General features: G+C 45.1%; 1 protein-coding gene across 1 annotated transcript in view; it reads right to left on the bottom strand.

Annotated features, from left to right (window-relative positions):
• The window catches only part of FSTL1 (follistatin like 1), a 51,834-nt gene that overhangs the window by 19,372 nt on the left and 12,586 nt on the right, over nucleotides 1-19,876 (bottom strand). Inside the window, exon 3 of the mRNA XM_045540184.1 lies at nucleotides 179-283. Coding sequence (XP_045396140.1) covers nucleotides 179-283 — 105 coding nt within the window. The remainder of the gene's footprint in view (nucleotides 1-178; nucleotides 284-19,876) is intronic.

The following is a 19,876-nucleotide window of genomic DNA, read 5'->3' as shown; positions in this document are numbered from 1 at the left end:
AAATCAGGCATCTGCTTTTTAATCCTTGGGATAAAAATTCCACCTGTCTTTCAGATGGACAAGGGATGCTTTTGCAAAGACGATGAAATCACTGGCGCTGCCTGCTGACTGGCGGCTCCCTCACAGCAGCCACGCTGGCCTCGGACGCTGTCGTCTGGCTCCCGACAGCAGGACTCACCTCAATGCAGAGGCAGGTGGGCTCTCCTTTCTCTGTGACGGCACATTCCCGGCCGGCCCCACAGAACACATTGGCACAGATCTTGGATTTGCTCCTTAGTTCTTCCTAAAACATAATCATAAAGGAAACCATGTGACTGAGATGAGCCCATGGTGGTGATTACCTGCCAGGCTTGGGCTTTGTTTGGTCTGGGGTCGTGGCTCTGGGCAAAGGGTCCTGAGCAGCCAGAAGTCGCCTCTAACAGCCAGTGCTACATTCCCAGGCACTGCTCTCTCTAAGACTGTTTCTCGAAGAGCAAGAGTTCCTTTCTCACATGCTTCCTTTCTTCTAAAAATGTTTATCGAGCACACCTATTTTATGCCAACGCTGCACTGAGGGCTGGAGATACAAAGGACAAGCAGTCCCTGTCCTTAAGAAGCCCATGACTCGCAGAGGAAACTCACAAAGAGACACTTAGGAAGCAATATGGAAGGGCAGCAACAGAAGCACCAGCAGGCTGGGGGGCGAGATCAAATGAGACTGTCTGAGAACATGATGCCTAACTGACTCCTAAAGATGAGAAGAGTAAGCCAGGCAGAAACGGAAACATTGGAGAGAAATATGAATATGTGAAGGACCCAAACCTTACTGAGTGGTGTTCAAGGCAATGTCACCTCAAAGACAAAAGAAGGATGGGTAAACCACTGGAAACAAGGATTTGCTGTATTCTTTCTGTACCTATTCAGCCCCTGTTCACATCTGCCGCTGGCTTCAAGATTCAGAGGCCAAACCACCTGACAGACAGTAGAACTATCCTCAAACCATTTGCTGGTCAGGCATTCCTGTCCAGACATATGCAGCAGAACTGACGAAGCAGGGAACGGTCTCAGTGTCTGCCCCCTGCAAATGTGGGTATGGACAGGAACTAACCTGTTGGGGGCACATCCCTTCCCTCCCATTCACTGGTGGCAGAAAGCCTGCCCCATCTCGTTTGCTACTCAGCCCAGAAGTAGTGGTGGCTAAATAAAGGAGAATGTAATTTCCCCAGCCTCTTGCCCTGACTGGCTGGGCAGGCAGAGTCACCGAGACCTCCAGGCCCAAGCTCACTAGGCCAACATTGGCTGTGACCAAACAAAGACGGCAGGGGACGTGATGAGGTCGTGGGACCGGCTGTGGTAAAGGCGGGGATGGAACCCAAGAGTCCACCCTCCAGGCCACGTCTACCATGTCATACAGAGAACTCACACCCACCAGGCCTGCAACAGTAAAATTCTTAGAGTTGGTAAATGTTTCATATCCAAGATTAGGTCAAAAAAAGGCAAAAAACAAAGTAGATGCTTTACAGCTGAGGGGCTGTGTCCAATACAGCCGGTCTGCTGCCACCCGAAGGCTGCTCTGCAAACTCCACGGCATTGTTTTCTGTGCTAAGCCGCCCGCTGCAGTGCAGGGCTCCCATTGGTCTAGAAACTGTTCCCATGCTCACGTTTCATTGGTTCCCATGCTGTTGCTAAACCAATTCTTTTCTGGATGTTGCTAAGGAGAATTCAATAAAGCTGCCAGGCAGGGAAGAAAAGAAGTAATTCCCAGAAGGCTGGCAGGACGGGAGAGCTGTTTTTTCCTAAACAGGGAGTGGAGACTGAATCAAGCATATTCCCCAGGCAGGGCCCCCTTGTGGAAACTGTGCCTGGGAAATGTAAGGCAACACTAAAAAGGAGGAAAGGGCTACTGCTGACCAGTGTAAAAAAATCTCAGATAAGATTACATTCTCCTCCTCCCTCCACTCCAGCCAAGGGATAAAGAGAAATATGCACCCCTGTGGGTGTGTCACATGAGCTACAGACACACAGATGCACAAAAAAGCACCTGCAGAATCTGCCTGCACTCAGACACAGCCGCACACAGCTCCACTAACTGGCCACAGGTCCTTAACCAGTGATTTTCATTCTTTGAGCCTCACGTTTCTCATCTGTAAAATAGCGGTAAATACCTGCCCTGCCCTGTGAAGATTAAATGAGAGAATGTATTTGGAAGCACATCATAAACCGTAAAGCAAGCTGCCTATGAAAAGCGTTATTGATGGGAATGCACTATAGAGCTGCTTGCAGAAAAGCCTGTGGCATTTATGGAGCCTCCCTGTATCTTATACTGCTGGTTTCAGTGAGTATTAAAAATAAGAGCTTTTACTTACTTAACCCAAGTCACTTTTCAAAAAAGGTTCTCAAAAATCCATTTAAAGAAATAGATACCTTTTATTTAAGTTATAACAACTAATATTTTAATGATACAATTAAAATTTATTAAGTATTTTCATACACATTTCATCTTATTGCGTGGACAACCTGGCAAGAGCATGTATATTATTATTAACCCCATTTTGTAGATGAGGAAATTGAAGATCAGAAAGGTCAAATAACTTGCTCAAGGTCCCAAAGCTGGAAATGACAGGAGCGAGAATTCCAACCCATCTCTTCAGACCACAGGTAGGTAAGCTCCCATTTATAAATATCTGGCATCCTGCTAAGTGATTTTTAGTGTATGTTATTTAAGTTCTACAATAACGTCCTAAGTTAGACATCATGACTATCCCTAGAGGGAAGTGAGACTTAACGAACTAGAAAGTGGCAGAGCTAGGATTTTGCCCAACCAAAAGGAAAGCAGTTTATATTTGATTTATTTTCATATTCTTAAGTTAAGGAAATTACGATGGATATGTGAATTGCATAATAAGCAAGTATTGGGAGAAAGTGCATAAAAGTGCATCAGAGGTTTAGATTTGAATTACCCACATCCCACCTCTACTCCTTGCTTGCCATGGTCACGGGCAAGGTACTCTCTTTAAACCTCAGTTTCGTTATGTGTGAAGGGGGAGATGATCCTTAGAGGGCTATTGTGAGGACTGAATGAGATGTACTGAATGCAGCACAGTGCTTGCCACACAACAGAAAGTGGCTACTATTACAGTGTGCAATTTATTTTCTGACAATTTTCCCACTGACACACTGTCATCACCACCTTGGGCTGTCCTGTCCTCGTCCCCCCCTCCCCTACACTGGAATGAAGTCACACAACCGTTCCTCTTTGCAGGTGCCATGTCTGTCAATAGGTGGCAATCTCTCTCTCTGTGTCGCACAGCCCAGAGCCGCAATGCAGAAGCACAAGGCACAGTCTTGCGGCTTACAGCTTGGCCCGGCTGTCCTCCCAGGGAGAGGGGGTGCGGGAGGGCAGGGCGGGCGCCCCGCAGACACAGGCACCTTGGGAAAGGTCTCCCCTGCAGCCTCACAGCCCTCCCCTGTTCTCCCCAACCACAGGCATGCTTTAATGCAGAAACCACAATGAAGACAATTTCTCCAGAGAGGTGACTTTTGTGCCATTGAATGCCCTTCTCCAAGCTCCATCTTCACTGGGAGTCAGAGTATCAGGTGCATCTCTGAGGTGCCTAGAAAGTTCCTCAGGGTGGTAGATGGTCTTATCCATCTGCTGGTGAAGGAAAAGAACACCTTGAGAGAGGATGAATGTGGCATGGGCAAGCTCCTGGGTCAGAGTGATGGCTGCCTGGTGGGGGTGGGGGTCGTGGAGAGAGAGAGAGAGAGGGGGATGGAAGCAGGGCAGCAGGGGGTGGCATGGAGGGGGCTCTCCATCAGTCCATGGGCAGTGAGGACCCTGGAAGCTTGGGACTGGACAGGTGACATGAAGAACGTGGTGCTTTGGAATGTTAATTTGTGTCAGGTCTCTTCCAGTTCTGAAATTCTGATTCAAAGTACAGGGCAGCCTGGATGGAGAGAGGCTGGAAGCAGGGAAACCTGGTAGGTCTAAGGCTGCAATCTAGTCAGGGATGACAAGAGCTTAGGGCCCACAGCTAATATGAATTACAGCACCTGCAACTGAGTAAGAACCTGCACAGGTATCTGTCATTACAACCTCTGTGCAGATTCCTGTATTTTTAGCCCCATGTAACAGATGCAGAGGCATCTGAGAGTCAGCAAAGCTCTGTGATATGTGGAGGCCACATAACTAGTGAGAGCTGAGTCAGGAACGGAACACAGGTTGGCCTGACACCAGAGCTTCGAGGTTCCCTTGCGGGGTAGAATTAAGGCAGTAAGCTGCAGGGACAGGGGACAGCTCCAAGGGCTGACCCAGGGCAAGGTCACAAGGTACAACGCAGTTCTGCAAATGAAATAGAATTGTTTGCTTTACCACTGCTATGATTTTAAGAAGTAGGCTCCAAAGCTGTATGAGAGTTTCACCTATGCAGAGATACCCACGTTGGCAAGTGCATGTTCTCTGTGAGTACGAGGTTACAGGCAGGTCCATTATTATGAAAGTTTGTACCCATAAGTCTGAATGTACCTGTGAGAACGTAATTGATTGAGTGGGGTAGGAGCTGTGCTCTGGAAGTGTGGACACCCAGATATACTGATAAAAACCAACAAAATATCTGCCTTCAAATGGAGAAACATTAGATTTCTAGATTTATCCTTCCACATCATCTCCCTGACGTGCCTCCATGTCGTTTTCATTATGTGTGTTGCAAACTGGGCTCTGGAAGTTTGGTCTCATGGTTAATTTCACATTACAAACTCCCTTGATAAAAGACTGACCAGGAATATTCCCGACTTCTACCAGGGAGAAACTTTCTCTCCAAACATCTGTCAGCCATTGCATGGCAATAATGATACGCTATACCTGGACAGTAATTTTGATTAATGTGTAATTTCTACTATCATTCTTGATTCTCAAAATCTTTTAAGATAGGCAGGCAGGGTGACTGCTAAGGCCCTTCCAGATTTACAATCCCATGATGAAGATGAAACTAAGGCTCATAGCTACATGTGACTGTTCCAAGATCTCACAGTTGTAGAGCTGGAGCCTGGCCCCAGGTTTCCGGACTTTAATTTCAGCCTTGTTCCTTTAAACCATTCTGCCTCTTGACAAATAAAAGCCAGGAAAGGTGTTGTCTTGAATCCAAGGTCTTAAAACATTGAAATTATTATTGCAATCAAAAAAGATCCTTTGCAAGCAAATGGAAAAGCTAGTTATTTGCAAAACCACCAGTAGAGGTGATCATGTGTCTGAGTCTCTGGGCCGACTAGCATTAACTCCGAACATAAAATACACTTTGAATGTTTAAAAAAACGTCTTCTGAAGTGAAACAAATTCTGGAAGAACAGCCTGCTTTGGCAGGGGAGGAAGCTTATAGGCAAAGCCATAAAACTGTCAGCTTAATATACCATCATTTCACTAATGTGAACTGGGCTGGCTCTGTCCCCTCCATTCTTTTCCTCCTTCCCAACTTTCTTTTCTGAAAAAAACAACAAAAAAAAAAAACCAGCCCTACTTATGCCAAGGTGGAATTTTGGCTCCATTTGCCACTATTCTGTGACAGAGTGGCTTTGTTGACGTGAGAAAGGCTCCCCCTGCTTTGCCAGAATTAGTCATGGAAACTTCACAGGAACACCAGGGCCCTTCAGATATACACAGAGTACCACAGAGCTGGGGACAAAGGAATCCACAGAGCTGGGGAGAGCAAAGGGAGGTCTGGGGTGGGGCGTATAGGGTGGGATGCTGGCTGCTCCCAGGCAGCTGTCGTGGTGTGGAATCCAGTAGCACAGGCCTGGGAAAGCTGAGGAGAAAGAGCAAAAGGGCTTCAGGGCCTAGAAATCTAGCTGGAGTACCATGTGACCTTGTTCAAATCTCTCTGATTCTTTTTCTCTGAAAAGAAATGCGCTAGTGCATCCCATATACTCTAGGGAAGGAGGAGGAAGGAGGATTTCTAGCCGTGGTTCTGATGCGCTTGGCAGTCGGTACTGCATTTGTGCAGTCCCTGCTGTAAAAGTGTCCCTCCCTGACGTGCTCACCACGAATCCCTCATTTCAGTGCACCAGAGCCAGACCCAGGTTTTCTGGGCCCTGAAGCATAAACAATTTGGGGAGCCCTCCATAAGAAAAAGACACACAACTGTGGATGCCAACTTGGGCATAGTGCCTTGGAGGGGGCCTTGCAAATAAAAGGTCCGAAACTGAAGCTTAATTAGCTTCACGGTAAATCCAATTCTCCATTTGCCCTGTTACTTTCTTCATAAACCAGATCTTTCCAATAACGGCTTCTGGGCCTTCGGTCTGTTAGTGAGAGCCCTATTTCATATTGTATGCACATATGGCTTATCTCAAGTAGACTCTTAGTGTGCCTTGCACATTTCAGCTTCCCACAGACCCACCACAGGGTCTTGCCTGAGAAAATGCTCAACAAATGGTTTTTCCATTAGTTATTGGGGGGCACGGAGTACAAAGTTTCAGTTATGCAAGGTGAGTAATTTTTGGAGATCTACTGTATAGCATGACAATAGCAATGATAGTTAACAGTACTGTTTTGTGTGTGTATACATATGCACACATATATATGTATGTATTTTTTTTGTAGAGACAGGGTCTTGCTATGTCACCCAGGCTGGTCTCGAACTCTTGACCTCAAGCAATTCTCCAGCCTCCGTCTCCCAAAGTGCTGGGATTACAAGTATAAGCCACCCCACCAGGCCCTGTTTTATATATTTTTAATGTGCTAAGAGGATAAATAGTAAATTAAATCTTGCCAACACATACACACACACACACACACAAAATAGTAACTAGGCAGAGGTAATGGATATGTTAATTATCCTGATTATGGTGATCATTTCATAATGTATACTAATATCAAAACATCAAACCATTGTTACACCTTAAATATATGAAATTCTTATATGTCAATGATATCTCAATAAAACCGCTTAAAAATAAATAAAAATTATTTTAAAATGTCATTTGGGGGTTCAGGTTAGTATCAGTGGCCAGTGACAGCTGCATTCAGGATGTTTTCAGGAAGATATGGCTGGGCTCCATGACATCAAAATAAGAAATGGATTATCCCAAGAGGATTAGCTTTAAGATAAAAAACAAAAACTATTATGGACCTGTCAATCAAGAATTATTTTATTCTCCTTTGTATTAATTTCTGTGTTCAGCGTCTATCTCAGCTTATGGGATATAACACATTCCTGACTTTTACTACTCATTGTGTGACAACGTATTGTGTGCCTGGAAATTACTACATTCAGATTTCAAATGGGACAATGCTGTTTACCTTAACAATTTTAAAAATTATTTTATCTATTCTCTCACATTCTCTACATGTCTGCCTTTTCAGACTGAAGAACCTAAGTTGGCTGAGGCCACCGTCACATGGAAGCCCTTTCATGGCCGCGGCTGCACCGGTGCCATCTCCGGGCCCTCCTGCTCCATACACTTAGGGCTTCCTAGGGGTGGTCCAGACAGGGCACAGCACACCAGGTGCTGGGTTTCCATATAGCGCTAAGTTTTGGTTTTCCGTAATGGTCTTATCTAGTCATAGCAGAAGTATAGCAGCCTTTAGAGAGCACTTCCAGAGTTAGAAACATGCTAGGTGCTTTCATATAGAACTAAACACAAACTCATAGAGATCTAGGAGCTGGAGGATTCATCCCTGTTTGTACAGAGGAGACTGTGAGTCCAAGAGCTCTGCTGTGACTGAGGGAAGAGTCAAACTCAGGTGACTCTGACTCCAGCACCTGAGGAAGGCGTTTCCGCTCTCACGTCTCAGGTCATGGTTCACAGTGATGAGCCGGGGTGTGTCCCACATGAAATGCCACGCTGCCTCCTCGACACAGGAACATCCAGTGACTCCACTCATACTGACAGTGTCTACTGGGCTCCCCAGTGTGAAAACCAGACGCATCTGTCTGAGTCCTCGGTGTGATCCCTGGGAGTTCCCAAGATATCCTGTCTGTCTTCCTAAAGAGTGTTTTTGTAAGGGCCCTATTTTAGAGTTTCACCCTTCAGTTTCTTCAGAATGCCTGGGTGGAACCTTGTAATACAGACTACTTATCTGCCCCGAATTAGCCCGTTAGGTTTGAGTATGGTATTCATTTTCCTCTCCAATCATCTGCCTAAGGCTTGTTCACTTTAGAGGCCAATGTAGGGGGTATGAGTCCTCCAGTCTTCTTCAGTAAAGGCCAAGGCAAATAATTTAAACCTATCAAAAAGCATATCTGATGAATGCCTATAACAGCAAAATAAAAATAACGGTCTGTGGCCAGCATGGTGCAAGTCTGAGGCATAACTCCAAAAGGAGTGGAAGATGTGGCACCTGCCTTCACAGGCATTTCTAACCTGCTGTGGTGATGAAACTGACACAGACCAATGTGGTCCTGAAACAATGGGGCCAACTTCAGGAGATAGGGCTGCATGGAAGATATGGGACTTGAGCTGAGCCCTGAAGAATGGTAGGATCTGGATGGAAAATCTGTAGGGTTTTGAGCAGGAGGGTTTAAAGAATAGTTGGACAGTGGTACATGGCACAAGATGGGTGGGACGGAATTGAGAGCAGAAGGAAGAGATCTAGACAGGGCCTGGGGTGGTGAGAGTCTCACGCAAGGTGGTGGTGGCATGCGTACAGAAGAAGGAATCCAAATGAAATTTCTAAAGAATAACAAGGTCTGGCAACACACTAGACAGAGGAGAGGAAGGAGAGAACGCAGGGAGCTGCCAGGATCTTTGGCTGTGAGGCCTGGAGGGTCGGTGCTGTGTCTCTGTTGGAGATGGAGCCCTGGGAGGGAGCTGAGTGAGGACAGGGCAGGAGATGGTGAGTAGGTTATGGACATGTGTCTAAAGGGACAGTAAAATATCCCATGACAGTTGACAATAAAGGCCAGCAATGCACATCTGGACGTCATCTGTGTAGGAGTGAGAAATGGGGGCAGGGGAACAAATATGCTCAGGAGGAAAGTGTGGGAGTAGAAAGCTGAGGGCAGCCGGGAAGGGGAAGGAAAAGGCTGAGCATGGGGAACACTGAAAGAGCAGGAAGAACAGCCCATATGGGGTCTCTGCAAATCAGAAAAGGCACCTTCCCCTCTGCGCAGATGCAGCACCAGGCCAGGGTACAGGGCTTGGCAAGCAGAGCGCAGCTGGGGTTTCAGCCCCCCTCATCCCCTTCCACAGTCAACAGCCTGCACAACGGTATGAGGGCTATGAAGGCAAAGCAGCCAAGAAAGTAGAGTAGGAGCATTCAGAAAACTGGGAGGAATACCAGGAAGCCTAGAGAGCTCCAAGAAAGGATGATGAATGCCACTGTACAAGAAATAATTTGGCAAACGTTGCGATGAAACAGCAAAAAAAAAAAAAAAAAAAAAAAGAAGAAAGAAAACCTTTTAAACCTTTGCTGAAACCTGAACCAGTAACCTAAAGGGTAGACCACGCAGAGGCAGTGAGGTCCTGTGTCAGGAGAACTGATGCAAGAGGAAAGAAATGGGTTTGTCTCTGTCTCTAACGCACTGTATGACATAGGGCAAAGTGCCTGACCACTGTGGGCCTCAATTTCCTCATCTATAAAATGTACGGGTTATACATGATGCCTAAGTCTCTTAAATTACTAGAATTCCATTAACTAGAAAGCTCAGGAATTTACCATTTCAGATGTTCCTGAATATCACACTTTAATCTCCCAAGGAAACTAACCTAAATGCCCAGACTATAGAGGCTGGTTATGTATAGAGCCGCTTGAGTGCGTTTCAGAGTTTTTGCTGGGTTTGGATGGGGGGGAATTGAAGTTGGCTCTCATAGTCAACGGAGTTTCATAAGCAACGCCTTCTCATTCCCTCCTGCATCATGGCAGAGGAAATCAGGAAGCAGTAATGGGACCCCACTTGAGTGGGCTGATTTCACTCTCAGTGAACTAGCTGGAATCTTCTACCCCCCTAGAATGCTATTAATGAAGTTTTTATTCTACTTGTGTTTGCCTTGCAAGGAAAAAAGGGAAGAAAAGAAAAGAGAGAATGGCTAAAGGAAATTCACATGAGATTCACAATTCTTCATTCCTGCCAAGAACCTGTCACTGAACTATGTCTGGGGCTGCCAGGGCTCACATTTACTCAGCATTCATGCTCTAATTATTTCCACATGTAGTTCAAGGAAAATGGTTGATCAAAAGTTTTTAAAAAATCCCACACACCTAAATCCCAATACCCTCAACTCAAAGACGGGAGAAAGCTCTAGGGCAGCTGTGCGAGAGTTCCAAGACAGCCAGTTTTAGAAGCGTCTGCTGCAGTGCCTGCTACCTCTGGACCAACACCCTGCCCTGTCCCATCACTCCATCCCAAGCAAGCCACCCCCCCACCTCCCCAAGCTTCCCAACCCTGAACCTACTAGGATTCACATTCTCTGGAATTCTAAGTGGAATGCAGGATTTATTCCCCGATTTGGTAGAAGGCAGAAGAGTGATGGATATAGCCTAAGAGGTATCTAGTTCTCCTCTCCGCCCTTTTTGCCCTAGGCGCCACTGAATTTAGGTAGTCCCGAGGTGGTTCTTATACCACATACCTACTAGGAATGGAATCCACTGTGGCAGAGAAATTGGGTAACTTCCCTGAGCTGGGGAATAGTCCTACCACCTGGTCTGTGCCTCCTTTCCATTACCCCAATTTGCACATGGATCCCCTAAACCTGACGACAAAGCCATCTGTTCTCCAAGGTGGTTCACATGACCTGGTGCTGAGTTGGATGTCCAACACTGTCACCTACTGCCATCTACCTGGCCATATTTAATAAAGTCTTTGCTATGGGGCTCAGAGTCTTTTTCCTCTCTCCTTGGTGACTTTATTGTTTATATGGCCTCAAGATCCTTGGCCCCTCACCTCAGGCAAGGCTCCACTTTTGGGGGTCCCTGGCTACAGAGAGCTTCGGGAGGTGTCTGTGTGTAGAGCAGGTAGCCACAGCAGGTTTCAGTCACAAGCAGACTACAATAAAGGGCACAGGGCTCCCAAGGCTCTACGTTTTGAAATGAGAACTCATTACCCTTTCAAAATGTCAACACTGTGAGGTATTGTTAGATGCTTCTTTAACCTTCAGATGGCAGAGGATGTCCCACAAGACCAGCTAGGAAAATAATGTCACCATCTGGGAAGTCTGATTTATTGTCTGGCTTGCTCAAATTCTTCCTGTCCTTCAAGGCTTACCTCAAGTCACACCACTCCATCCTCAGTGACCTTTTACTTTTGATTGGTATGAATTCGTCCTCCTTTCTTTGAACTTCAATTCCTCTTTGTATGAATTCATTTGATCATTTATTTTTTTTAATTTAATTGTGCAGATTTTGTCTTTCCAGCTAACCTATAAGTTCCTAGAGGACAATGATTATGTTTCAGAGTCCTTTCTTAGGTTCTAGCATAGTACCCTGTGCCACTCAATCAACCTTTGCTGAGAGCATAAAAGGGCAGACTGGACCACACTGCCCTGGGGACTTGGAGTAGGGGCACAAAGGAACAGCACCTGCCCGATGCCTCTCCTTGGGCTGTTCCCTCTAGGGCTGGTCTTTTTGGGGAAATTGCCTAAAGACCCCACCCTCCTCCACCAGGCCATAAACATTTAGACTGGAATTTCAATAATTAGAGATTGTCTTAGACCCACAAAAAGACACTGGGGTGTGAGCAACATACGTGTGTGTATGTTGATGAGACAGGAGAGCAATGGGGGACTGAAATGGCTTTCAGTTCTTTCCTTTGTCCACGGCTAGTGTATAACCTAGCTGAGACATGCTGAGGAAATGAAAATTTGGTGGAGGGAAAGAAGGAGGAAGATGAGGTAATGTGGGAATGTGAAGTACCTGGGAGGAAGGCAAAACCGGGTGAGACTCCAGAGTACAGGGTCAGGCAGCCAGAGAGCAGTCTGACACCTTGGTGGTAGAGATGAGGAGGAGCAAGTGAGAAGAGGGCAAGAGAAATTGTGAAAATGAGCTTATCCAAGGCCACTATTTTGAATTAATTCTTCTCAGCAACCCAGCCCCTACATCGTCCTCTGACGTAGAGGAAAGCAGGTTGGTCAGTATTCCTAGACCAGAAAACGAAGCTTCTTGCCTTGCTCTACCCCTCCTCTACTCCCAGAACGTTCTGGGGGGTCTCCAACCACTGACCTCAGGTTCATGCGCTCAGCTGACCTTGCAGTGGGCTGAAACACACTGAAACAAGGGTTGCCAGGGAAGGGCGAGGCCTTAACTATGCCCAGGTGGTTGATTTCTCCTGGGGATGGACACATTAAAGGGAACCGTGATGCCCAAGCAAAAGCTTGGACTGTTTGACAGAATGACAGGGGCTGGGAGGCATAGCAGGAAGGTCAGGGTTGACTGGAACAAAATGCAGTGCAGCAGGGAGAACCAGCAGAGCAGAGCAGTGTGAGTCTCCACTTTAAAAACAGGGACAAAGCCCTTGGAATCTTTGAGGGCAATGTGGCTGCAGAGCAGCTGTGCACCCTGGCAATTACTCTCTAGCCCAAGGGTGCAGAAACAGTTAAAACCCAGCAAGAAACTCCAAGCTAAATGAAGTCTCCATATGTGTGGCTCGGTAGGGTTCTAGGAGAAGCAGACAGATGTAATTAGAAGTTCTCAGACACTGTGTTGCCATGGCAACTGCTGGCCGGGAGAAAAGTGGGGGGAAACCTGGAGTCCAAGGAATATAGTCTTCCAAGGAAATGCCAGCGGCAGGTGGTGTTCATCACGGTCAGGCTTCACGGCTGGCTCCTCCAGCTGCCCACGCCCAGGCTCTCGAAAGCCCTTTCCCTCAGTTCCTCCTCACTGCCCGTTGCCACTGCCCAGTTCTACACCCCGAGCCATTGCAGATGCGAATCAAGGGCTCCCTTCAGACGGCATCCAAAGGAAGCCACAAGGAATTCCTGGAGGAGTCTGTGGGTAGTTGCTGGTCGCAGGGGCTTTCTGGATCTGAGTCTGAGGATTAGTCAGGGAGGCTGCGAGCTTAACTTCTGTATCACTATGGAGCCCAGATCCTCTGCGAGGATGGGTGCCCCAGGACAGGTAGGGGTACATGAATATGGCTCTCAGGCATATATTTTATCCTCCAACCCGGGATATTTGAGAATAAAAAGGGACCTTTTAAATAGATACACTTGAACAATAGGCATAAACTGTGACACATAGTCACCTTCATTATTAAGCTTCTATGGGAAAAACATTATTTTTATTTTATAAAATGGGCATTCTAACCTGGTACCTATGGGCCCCCCAAAACCCAGCTATAGATTTTGGGACTGGATTTTCAAGGGGGCACATATGGTTCAATACCCACAAACACAACAACCTAGGAAAGACGAGAAACCCAAAGAATGTACTACCCTGGGCATAGACTGCTTCTTGTAACCTAATCTTCCCTGATGCAACAGCCACATGAGGACTTTCAGGGGGTTGTGCTGCTGGGAAGCTGGAAACCCGGGCAGATGGGACTGTCTTTGCTTCTAAATCTTGGTCATTACAAATCCTTCCAACTGCTCCTCTAAAGAGAGAATCATTCATTTCACACATTGTCACCAAAATGAGTGGTTCCCTATCAATTGTTTATGGGAACAAAGTGGTCAGCGGAGTGGGATCATTCCACAGATGTGAGACCTGATAAATCTGTCCCTAAATAGGGGTGGTTTCCAGGGGTGCATTCTTACACATTCCTTAGCAACGGAACCAAAAACAGTGGGTCAGGGATCCTGCGGTCATGAAACCCAGGGAAAGGTCAGACTCTCCCAGGGGACCAGCAGAAATGACTATATTTTAGGCATAATATAGCCAGCCTAGATATTATGAGCATGTGGTTCAGCCAAAAGCTCAGTTACAAAATTGTAGCATGTTTAAAAGGTAAGGCCCACCCAGATGCATCTCCTACAATTTTCTCAGAGACTCTGGGAATCACAGCCTTCAGGTATGCATTCCTGATAGTTAATTCGCAACTGGGGCTGGTGGGGGCCCTCTTCTCAACTCTGGCTTAAGGTGGAGAGCCACTGGGCCAACAGGCCTTATTACCTGCACCCATACCCAGACTGGTCCTGGAAGTGGGGCACAAATTTCTGAACTGAATTTGGAATTTCCGCAAGGTTGTGGGGGTGGGGGTGGCTGGGTGGGTAAGGAGAGGCTCCTTAAAACCTGTAAGCATCAATTTTAACACCACTGTTCTCTGCTGAGCGTGTGTGACAGGAAGTTCTGGCACCTCCTGCAGGTCCTCTGGATTTTAATAGTCCGGTTTAGAGGAATGTTAATCTTTCTGGAACAAATTAAGAACTACATAAAATCAGTTCCTTTGTAAAAAAGCAACAATCCAAACACAAATTAATCTGTTTCCTTATCATTGTCCAACATGAAAATGGATGAATGCTACTTCCAGGTGAGTTGGCAATATATAGGATAATCAGCAACAAAATAACCAAACATTGTGCTGAGTGCTGGGGGCTCAGGGAAGAAGAAACACAGCACAGTCCACGGAGCTTATAGTTTAGGTGAGAAGGCGGGGCATAAATCCATGTAATTTTAAATAAAAGAATGACAATCTAACAAGGGATAATTCAAGACAATGTGTGGCTACAAGCAATGTATGGGTAAGTGACAACTGCCTAGAGAAGTGCTGCCCAATAGAAATAGAATACCTGTCTCATATATAATTAAAAGTTTGCTAGTAGCCACATTTTTAAAAGTCAAAAGAAACAGGTAAAATTAATTTTAATAATTTATTTTAAGACAATATATCTGAAATATTATCATTTCAACATGTAATCAATTATTGAGATATTTTATGCTTTTTTCCTACTAAATCTTTGGAATCTAGTATGTATTTTATTTACGCTTACAGCACATCTAAATTGGACTGGCCACATTTCAAATGCTCAATAGCCGTTTGTGGCTAGTAGTCACCCATACTGAAAAGCACAGCTCTAAACAGTAAGTTCTGAGTTCTGACTTTACTGCATCAAAGGAGAGTTTGGGTAGAAAGAGTAAGACTTTCTTTAACTTGGAATGTTTTAGAAGTGCCTTGCTCTATTATCTGAACATATGAGCAAGGCAGCATTCTGGGCTGCATCTGGAACCAGGATACTGAAGTAATGCATACCTAAGTCCTTTGTAAAGTCCAGGCGGCATGGGCACTTAAGCCTAACTCTGACTCAGCTTTCAATGCCTGTGGACAAGTCACTTCACCCTTCTGGTCTCCTCTGTAAGATAAAAATGTTTGCCATTTCCTGTCTTTAGGACTTTGTATGGCTTAGTTCAGAACCAATGATAAAAGGGCTAATTAAACTGTACATATCTTGAGCCTTCTCTTAACTAAATACACTTTTTTGGCATAAGAATCCATGGACAAATTTGGCAATGAGGTGTTTACATTTTCTCAAAACTTTTTGTTTCTCATTTTCTTGGTTTGATTGCTACACTCTCTTGCAGCCAGCTTTCAATATTACACACACACACACACACACACACACACACACACACACACACAATTTTAGTGGCTTGAGATTAAAGTTAATGAAAACATGCACATGCTATTCTTCTTGAAACATTCCTGCCTTGCATTCTTTCTTTGGAGCAGTTGGGAAGTCGCAGCTGGGGGGAGGAAGCTGTAAAACCTACTTGCACAGGCCAATCGGGCCTTAGCTGACAGGAGGCCTACCAGTGAGCGACTGCCAGGTCTTCTGTTCCATTGCAGCAAAGCCCACTATTTTTGCAAAGATTAAACCCCTGTGAGACCCTCAGGCTGTACCAACAATGCACAAAGACCTCCTTTTCTGTTCATTTTGTTTTTCCCCAAGGACTGCGTTAGAAACCCTACATAAAAACCTACTAGCTTAGTTGCTATGAACAGATTATCCATTTGTGGTAGAAACACTTCCAAGTATCACGTAACAGTAGAGTTCTCAAAGCTCTGTTATCCTTCATTTCTAACTGACTAAACACTGGAGAAATGCCACATATTTAACTGTTTGTGGTTACTGTAAAGGGCCCCCAACTCCACTGAAAAGTGGAGCAGTATGCTATGGTAAGTCAGGAAACTCAATGTATAAGTCAAGTAAGAGAGTTTAGAGTTAAGACTGCAGGTAAGTGGGGGTGATCTGCTTCCCGGGACTCCAATGCTGATCACTGTGCTATTGGTGGAACTTTCCCCAGAATAAAAGACTTCTCCTCTGAGATCTTAATGTGCAAATCCAGTGACATTGAATGCCCTTTTCTTTTTCTTTGTTTTACCCATACTGGGACATTACAGTTGCCGTTCAAATGAAACAGGAGAGAGAGCAAGAGCAGGAAGGATTCCAGGAAGTAATGGTCACAGAAAAAGGTGAAGTCAGAAGACAAAGGTGACTAGTGGCTTTGGGCAAAGAATCATCAACAACAGAATTTAATGCTTTATTTTATATTCCTTGAGACATTAGCTTCCTCTGGGAAGGGTGCCCAGTTATATCAGAATTGCTGATCATGGAAAGAAAGAACAAAAATATGTACTATTCAGCTAGCCTCTGCTTAAATTACAGCTTCACTAAAGCTGACAGAATTCGAATCCAGGTGTCTGATTAAGCAAGCCCAGCATTACTACCATGTCCAAGGTTAAGCAAAGTGTTGATGAGCAAGTGTTGTCCACCATGTTCCCAGGTGCACAATACACTTGCAGAATCTGGCACAGAGATGATTATAATTGGGATACAAAGATTACAGGTAGGAAACGATGCACCTCCTTGTATTATGTATGAGACACTGGGCCTCATTAATCCATTTGGCCAGTGGATTGATCCAGCAAATATTTACTAAGTAAGCGCCTACTATATGCTAAGTTTGTTCTAGGTGTTGGCGATGCACTGGAGAATGAGACAGTCAAGGGCTCTGTCCTGCAGGAGGGGAGACAGTGAATAAATAAACAGGAATAAGTTCATTTCAGATTGTGACAAATAAGTTAGGGGGAAAACAGAGTATGTATGACAGAAATCTGGGAGAGAGGGCACCACTTAGATGAGTGGTCACAGAATGCCTTCTTGAGCTAAGACCTGAAGGATGGGAGCAGTTCAGACAGAGAGAAAAGTGCAAAGGTTCTGAAGCAGGGTGGAATCTGTTACATTCCTGGAACAGAAAAAAGGCCGGTGTAGCTACAACACAGTATCCAATAGGGAGAGCAGCAAGAGGTGAGCTGGGAAAGCAGGCAAGGGCTAGACCCATGTAGAGCCTTGTAGACCTGATAAGAAGTCTGTAGTTTATTCTGAATGCAATGGGGGCCACTAGAGGGTTTTGCCCAGGGCATGATCAGATATGTGTTTTACAAAGATTACTCAAGCTGCTTGTAGAGAAATAGATAACAGGGTGGCAATAGGGAGAAAGGAGAGAGCAACTAGGTGCTACTGCAATAGTCCAGGCACAACATGATGGTGGCTTGGACTAGGTAGTGGTAGAGACAGAGAGCAGTCAATGGAGAGGTGATATGCTCTGACAGTACAGCCTACAGGACTTGCTGACAGACTGGATACGGATAGGGAACATGAAAAATCAAAAAGTACTTCAAGGGTAGATTCAGTTGATATCCAAAAACTCGACCAGTTCTAGGTAGGTACAGACATGGCCATGCTGTACTTACCCTCAGACAGGCCCTGGGATCCAGATGAGTCCCATGCCTTCTTGGTGAAACTGAATTAATTTAGGATGTGAGTTTGGCAAGTCTACTAAGACCTGGGGTCAGATGTAAACAGACTCTTCTGGAAGCCTGTCCAGACTGTTCCATTGAACAACTAACCTTGAAATATTTATGATCTTTTTTGAAATGGTGTTCTGTGACAAAATGTTTGGGAAACACTGCTTTACTATACTTTCTTCCTAGAGTCATAAATAATGCACATGAACTCTGGAAAACTCTGAAAAGTCCTGTAGCTAAAAAACCATTTTACCTAGCACATTTCTTAACACTATACAATGAACAATTTGAGGAGCATGGGTCCAGGCTCTTTATGTCTCCCCTTGCAGTTCCACTGTCCCCTGGAATTCAAGCAATAATAACAAGAAGAATAATAGCCACTACCATTTATTGAATGCCTACCTTGTGTTAGGCACTTTATATACATCATCCCCTTTGCTACACACTATATACAGATGCTATTTTAATTTATAGCTTTACATTATCATTTCTCTTGTGAGTTTTCCTTACAGACCATATATTCACTTAGCAAAGCAGTCATATATCTTTTCTGATCATAATGGCAGTGTTCATTCACACTATTTCCTCATGAGCACTTAAGATAAAGACCAGAAATTCTTCACTTTATCACCTTGTCTTCACTGGCTAAACCCACCACGATTAACAGTGTCTGCGTGACCTGCATCACTCCCTGCTCTTCTGCCAGTCTTCCTCCCCTCTATTTTCCTTCTCCCTATTTGCTCCACCCATTTTTAGGACAAGAACCATTTTGGGACAGTTCATCACATTTTTTGAACACCCGTGGCTTAGAACCCTTAACTTTTGTCTCTCCCTCAAAGAGAATGTCATGACTTTCTGAATGTGGCTACTGTCACATCTGAGCCCACAGACCGGCAGTCTAGAGCTCAGAATAGTCCTCAGCTATCTGAGATGGAAACACACACACTCACTCACTCACTTCACCAGCCTAGGTGGAGAGAAGGCTTTTTCCTGGAGTTAAGCAACAAATCACTGGGGAATGAGGAGGTCTTTACATTCCAGGTCACTGTAATGTGAGTAATTAGAGTCACCAAATGACAATGACATTTATACTGGGCAAAATAATGACAGCATTACCTAGAAAAAAAACCCAATCAGCCAACGGAAACATAGCCACTGGGGAGGAAGCCAGTGTGTGCTCTAATCCACACAGCAACTCCACCGAGCAACTTAAGCAGGAAACAAAGAGTCATCTAGTTGATCAAATGTGTAAGGGAATTTCAAGGGAAAGTGCAATTACCTAAGCTGTAAAATGACCAACACAGTGGGCTTAATAATACTCAGTCATTGGTTGTTCTTATAGGGATTTCATATTGCCACCATAGTTTCTTTATTTTTGTCTAAAAAAAGAGAGTGCCTAAAAATAGGGCATGTTATATAAACCAAAAACACCCCAACCTTTATAGTTTCTTATCATCACCCAGGTTTTATCATACATGCTCTTTTGTAGGAAATAAAGAAACACAAAGATTCTTTTCCAATTGTACCTCTAAAAGAAACCTGTTAACTTTGTAACTGTCCTCTAAACAATCTGGTCCACAAGTACCTTGGGGAATTTTACTAAGAAATAAATCACAGACTTGAATGTCTGGCCTCTACTTAAAACACTTCTCAGTCGCATTCTGATCCCATCCCCCAAGAAAGGAAACCCAAAGTGGACTCACACCTGAAGTGGGTGTTCCTACAGGGAACTGGGGTTTTCTTTGATCGTTATCAAGCCTTTGGTGCCATGCAGAAAATTACTCTTCTGTTGAACATGACTCGGACACCAATTAGTGCATAAAGTGAAAGGCTTTACCCTTAAAATAAATAGTTAAACCAGGAAATCTGCTTCTCTGCATGCGGCTGTCAGCAAGGCCAAGGCCACACAGGAAGAGAAAAGAAAGAAAATAGAAAATGCCAAGGTGGAAAGACTAGAGAAAGACCAAAGCACAAACGGACACATTCCTAAAACATCCATGAGACTCCAAGGGGAAGTCAGGTAAATTTCCTGCTTCTGATGTAGGCCTCAGCCTGCTGCTATTAAACACAGCATCGAATTTATGGCACAGGATGCAGAGCCAATATAGTGATGCCCCTGGAGAAGTGAAGCAAGGTGTTCTGAGCCTTGGTGAATGACTGGCACGCGCACATCTGCCTCCACCTCAAGGCAGCTCCTGTGAGCTGGGCTGGGCCACTGAGAAGCC

This window comes from Lemur catta, chromosome 1, assembly GCF_020740605.2.
Source record: "Lemur catta isolate mLemCat1 chromosome 1, mLemCat1.pri, whole genome shotgun sequence".
Taxonomy (NCBI): Eukaryota; Metazoa; Chordata; class Mammalia; order Primates; family Lemuridae; genus Lemur; species Lemur catta.
Note: the sequence above shows the minus strand (reverse complement) of the source record. Positions and strands in the feature narration are given on the sequence as shown.